Consider the following 6,000-nt stretch of genomic DNA (forward strand, 5'->3'; position numbering starts at 1 on the left):
AATAAGGTATATTAAGAAGGAGAAGGAAATTCACTATGTGGAGAAGACAAAGGCACTCATTTTTTTCTCTGTAAGACAAAGCAAGGGGGTAGCTAGTGGTCTCTAAATCTCACTTCAGTTACGTTGCCATAAAAAACTGAGGGCCTGTCAGCTTGAAGGGCCATATAGTTCTCCCAGGTACAGCTGTTACTTTTGCCTATTGTCATTCTTTACTTCTTGGGAACTATCTATATCCGTAACAAATGAGAATTCTAATAGGAGGCTCAAAGTCATATTTTTTTAAAAAAATTACTGTGGAAAACATACTAAACCCTTATAAAAATTATGATAGAACTTAAATCAAAAAATTTATTTCACAAAAAATAAAATAAAAATGTAAGGAAGTTTACTAAAATAGAAATAATTAAGAGGAAGTTAATGCTATCTACCAAATTAAAATTAGATAGGTCATATAATAAGAAAATAACCAATTTTAAGATGTATTCCAGGGCGGCGCCTGGCCCCATATATCAGAGGTGGCGGGTTCAAACCTGGCCCCAGCAAAAAAAAAGAAAAAAGTATTCTAAATAAGTACATAATTTGAAAACTACACAATGAGCACTAGGAACACAAACCACCTATCTTCTCTTGTCATTCAATGAGGAAACTTCAGTGCTCTCTCTCATTAGAAACCTCATTATGAGCACAGGAGCAAGGGAAAAAGTCTAATGGGATTTAGTGACTTATTTACCAGCTATTTCCACAAGCTTCACTTATAAGAATCTCTCTCTCTCTAGAAATTCTCATTAAAAATTCTTTGTTTTTGTTTTTCAGAGACACAGAGTCACACTCTATTATCCAAGCTGGAGTACAGTGGCAAAATCATGTCTCACTGTTAGCTCAAACTCCTGAGCTCCAGAGATCCTCCTGCCTCAATCTCTTGAGTAGCTGGGACTACAGATGTATGCCATCATATCTGGCCAAATTTTTTTTTTTTTACTTTTTATAAATGGGGGCTTGCTATGTTACCCAGGCTAGTCTCAAACTCCTGGCCTCAAGTGATTCTCCTGCCTCTGCCTCCCAAAGTACTTGGATTATACTGGGATTACTGCACCTTATTTTGTGACTTTTATTCTGAGAATATAACAATCAACAAATAAGACAATCTTTGCTTTCAGGAAGCTTTTACTATCAGCTGGGAAGACAGATGAGTGGAGAGCTGATTACAATACAAGACAATACATAATAGCAGTAAGGACAACATCTGTGAAGCATAGAAGAACACAAAACCAGCTTGGGGGGAACCAGTATATACACATAAATATATGGAGAAGGGTGGAATTAAATCAACTGATTTCTCCAAAAGTAATGCACTTAAGATCCTGGGTCTTAATGGATTAGGTGGGAGTTTAGAAGTGATGTAGAAGGCTTGCAGGAAGAGTGACCATCACATGCCAATACAGGTGCTGGGAAAAGGACATGAAACATCTGGGAGAGTGGCAAAGAGTGAAATGTTCAAGGGGAGCATAGAAGTGATGGAAAGGGATGGAGGGGGGATGGGCTGGCAAAGTGAGGCTACATGAGGATGCTAGTGTTATATAGTAAAGGGCTTTATATACAAAGTTCGAAGTTTTGGATTTGTATGCAAGAGAAGTTAGGACTCCAAAATGATTTTGTTTTAAATAAATTTTTTTTTTTTTCCCCAAGGAAAATAACTTGGGAATCATGAAAGATGAATCACAGAGAAGCAAGATTGGTGGCAGGGAGACCTCCAGGTTACTGCATATATAGTATATTCTGGTCTGGTCCAATTTCCATTTTGTCTATGAAACCGAACTGGCCCAGTTCTCATTGGCTGCCACTGTCTCCCATTGCCAGATCTCTGTAACAGTTACAGATTGCAAGACAACATCATTTAACACAACCTTAGGCACCTGGCAGGCACTTGAATATTTGCTGAGGAAACAGTTAATTGTTTATTACTTTTCTCCTGCTGTCCACTACCCCCTCTCCAACACACTTTTAACATGCCCAGAGAGCTGTCACAAAAGAACTGGGCCCAAGAAGGTCATCAAAGAATGAGATGAGTTCTTCAAAGTTTTCACTTTGTGCCTCTTGTTTTTTTTTTCCAGATAACTCACCTGGCCAGTTCAGCCTCCTCCCCCTATTCCATTCTTTCTTTCCTTTTTATTTCTACCAACTTTCTTTTTCTTTTTTTTAGAGACAGTGTCTCACTTTACCAGTACTTCGGTAGAGTGCCATGACGTCACACGGCTCACAGCAACCTCCAGCTTTTGGGCTTAGCGATTCTCTTGTCTCAGCCTCCCGAGCAGGTGGGACTATAGGCGCCTGCCACAACGCCTGGCTATTTTTGGTTGCAGTTTGGCCGAGGCCAGGTTTGAACCCGCTACCCTCAGTATATTGGGCCAGCGCCCTACTCACTGAGCCACAGGCGCCAACTTTCTAATCTTAATGATGCATATACATAGATCCCAAGATAAATCTATTATAGATAAGAGGGAAATGTTCCTTAAAAATTCACTCATGTTTGTAAGTACTTTACTGAATTTCTTTTAAACAATCACATTTAGGTGTCTGAGAGTTCAAGCTTTCGGAAGATAAAAGTTTTCACTGGACCTCAATATTTTATTGCTTGAATATTTATGTTATTCAGCAATAATATAACTCCTATTTACCCTTCAGATAACTGATTAAAGATTCAGCATCAACTCCTTCTACTAAATATCCTTATTTTAAAAAATCCGGATATATTCAATATATTAATATTGTATATTTATATATATTTTATATTATATATTTTTATATATTTCTTGAACACTCCAAAAAGTCAGATGTAATTAATCCTCTCAATCCATTTTCATAGCAGCTCTGTGAGGTGAAAATCACTGTTACTTTAGACAGAGTAACAGAGTAATTTGATAAGCATATCTGAAAATTGTATAAACAAATTTCTAAGGAACAGTAATTCTCCAAATTTTTCTGATTCTCTTACTATCTTGACAAAAGAACCAGTGAACCACTTATCCCAGCTGTTCTCCTCCCACTTATCCCTATAAAAAGTAAATACACTCCACAGCAGAACAGAAAGCATTACTACTATGAAATAAAGCCTCATTGAGGTGACGGCTATCATTAATGAGCTAATAACACTATACAACTACAGTTAACAGGAGGGTACTCATCACCTGCTCCTCTTCTAATTCCTCAAAGGTGTGTATTGTACTCCACAATGATGAACAATTAACACCAGGAAGCAAGATTCCCATAGGGTTTCTATACAGTTGGCCAGATAGCCTCCCTCCCGCCCCCCATATTTGCTGACCTCCAAAATGCCACCTCATTTATCAGAGAACACAATAAAGGATCCAGAGGAGAAGGGATATTGGGGGCAGGAGGAAGAGAATTATTAAACATCAATGTTTAGTGCAGAAAGGGAGGTAAGATACACTGATTAGGGACAGATAAAAAAAGAGACATCAGCACAATAGGATTAGTCAAGGAAGACCGTGGGAAACTAATCTTGAACATGGTGAAATTTTGTTTATAACAGGATTTTGGCAAAAAGCTACATTTACAAAAGTTATACTGTAAAGACTAAACAGAATGCTTTCAAATGAGAAGCAATTTTTTTTTTTTAATTACCTTTTGGCATGGTATTCTGATCTAGATATTTTAAAGTTGCCTGAGGCAAAACTTAAGCCATAGTTAAAGTATGTTGTCTTACGTTTTGAGGGACAGAAAATTTCGTAAGACCTTCAAAGTTTACCAAAAACAAACTTTGACTGGATTCTTGCTATGTAAACGAAGGCTAAGCCACAAGACTCAGTGACCGTAAGCAAATACACGCAGAAAACCGTTTAAAAATAGAATACACAAGACTACCAGAAGAAACAATTCCGGAAGTGTATTATCTTCCAAAACTGGCTCTCATGTTTAAAGACTAAACCAAACCAAATCACCTGAACCTTAACAATTAAGTTTTGATAGGTCATTTGTCCACCTGTTTTCTCCACCGCATCCCAGTGACAAAAATTGTAAAATTCTCCTTTGAAAATATCCGGCAAGGACTGGTACCCAAGACACCGAGGACCTGCAGCCTGGCGGCGTGGGGGTAAGGAGCCCCGAGGTGTCCGGCCTGGTAGCGACTGGGCAAAAATGGGCTTCCCCGGGGTCGAAGAGCGGACCAGGCTCCCCTAACCTGCCGCGCCAGACACACAGCTTTTGTCTTGGGCCACGAACGGCCCAACCCGGGCACCCAGGTTCTGGGCCCTCGTCCACTCTGCACGTCCGACACTCAGACGCCTCCAGGTCCCCTTGGCGGGCGCCTGTCGCTCCAGCACCCGCGTCTGGCCTCTCCCTCCTCCTGGCCCTGTTCACCCCAGCGCAGGCTCGGCCGCAGAGTGCGGGCTACGGCCCGCCAGGCTCGGATGCTGCGTCCCCGCCTGCGTCCCGGCCACCCGCGCCCCCGCGCCCGGGCCCTCGGGGGCTGCCTCACCTGCATACCCGGAGCTCCGGGGTCGACCCCCGTGTCCAGGACAGCGATGAGCACCCCACGCCCGTCATACTCCGGGTAGCGGCAGAGGAAAGATGCGGCCCCGGTCTCTTTTTTTGGCAGGAGACCGTGAAAAGGGAAGGGCTCCTCAGTCGCGGCGGTGGCCATGGACGCAAGCTAGAGGACGAGGAAGAGACAAACTGCCAGGTTGCGCGCGGACTAGCAGCGCGAGGACACCAGGGGAGCCGCGGGCCGTAGGCGGGGGTGAGGGGCGGGGCCGGCACGCCTCCACCAATCTCGGCCCGCCAGGGTGAAGTGGCCAATCACGCACCGAAACGTAAGCCAACGGCGCCGCTCTCGGGAGCTAGGCCGGAGTGTTGCCGCGGCTGCAGTGACGGGGGCGGAGTCTCAGTGCTTTACTAGAGGATTCGGTTCTCGAACCTGCGCCCTTAAGGTGGCCTGCTCTTGGAATTTTTTTAGGAGACCACCGGCCAGCAAGTAAAGGTTTTAGTGTCCCGGACCGACTAAAACAGTCGCTGAGAGACAGGGAAGGAAATGGAACGCCAGCCAGGAGTAGCGGGAACCTTTCGTCTGGCAAACAAGGTTTCCAAACTTGAAGTGTTGGACGAAACTTTAGGTGCCAGGCCCAGCCACAGTGTGCTGACCCGAGGAAAGGGAATACCCTGCGGTATCAGCGAAATCTTTAGACCTACTTTTTGAAAGATCTTAAATTCAATGGTTTAGGTTTGGGGTCCGGTTTGTGCCCCTCTGATGGAGGATGGGGAGTTAGCGGAGTTGGGGGAAGGATAGGGTGGGGATAGGCAATAGCTTCAGTCAACAGGAAGTGGGTTGTTGGCCATTCTGTCGCCTTTGTTGCCTGTAACAAAGCACGAGACTGAAATGGGCCCCTCCTATCCTCGTTGCTTACCCTTGTCTTCCGGGATTTCGCAAAAACATTTCATTTCCTCTTAAATTGAAGTTTTGATTGCTCCTTACGGCTTTCTGCTCAGTTTGCAGTTTTTCAGATTCACAGTGTCTCCCATCATTTGCACCAACCCGCACAGTGGTCTTCTGATGATCTTTATGTCTGTGCTTTTGCCAGGCTGATACCTTTTTTTGTGCCATAGACCCTTTGGCAATTAGGCCTATTTCTCAGAGCAGTTTTTTAAAAACATGAAATATATAGGATTACAAAGGAGGTGAATTATGTCGAAATATGGTTATCAAAAATATTAACGCCAAACTTGTTACATAACAGTAGTGTTAGGTATGTATGTAGCTATGTGGGTACTTCTTTTTGCATTAAATAACCTAACCTGGCCCCGGGTCTAATAAACAACCGTAATTTCAAAATGAAGAACATACATATTTTGAAATAATCTGTAACAACTGCACCATAAGAAACTGATTTTAATTGGTGATGGTAATGTCAAATACTACTCTGGTTATGGCCTACTTCATAATTCAATAAAACAAATTTAACTTAAGAGGTAGGTGAGAAGAAAGGC

The 6,000-nt window shown here is 43.0% G+C and overlaps 1 protein-coding gene across 3 annotated transcripts in view; it reads right to left on the minus strand.

The window, feature by feature from the left end:
• The window catches only part of TPP2 (tripeptidyl peptidase 2), a 70,868-nt gene extending 66,107 nt beyond the window's left edge, over positions 1–4,761 (minus strand). For 2 of the 3 annotated variants that reach the window (XM_053564089.1, XM_053564090.1), the window contains exon 1: positions 4,496–4,736. In XM_053564089.1, the coding sequence (XP_053420064.1) occupies positions 4,496–4,660 (165 nt within the window). In that variant the 5' untranslated portion in view covers positions 4,661–4,736. Of the gene's footprint in view, positions 1–4,495 lie in introns of all 3 variants that reach the window. The other variant, XM_053564088.1, reaches the window with a different exon arrangement.
• Between the last annotated feature and the right edge of the window lie 1,239 nt (positions 4,762–6,000).

Source organism: Nycticebus coucang, chromosome 15 (assembly GCF_027406575.1).
Source record: "Nycticebus coucang isolate mNycCou1 chromosome 15, mNycCou1.pri, whole genome shotgun sequence".
Classification (NCBI taxonomy): domain Eukaryota; kingdom Metazoa; phylum Chordata; class Mammalia; order Primates; family Lorisidae; genus Nycticebus; species Nycticebus coucang.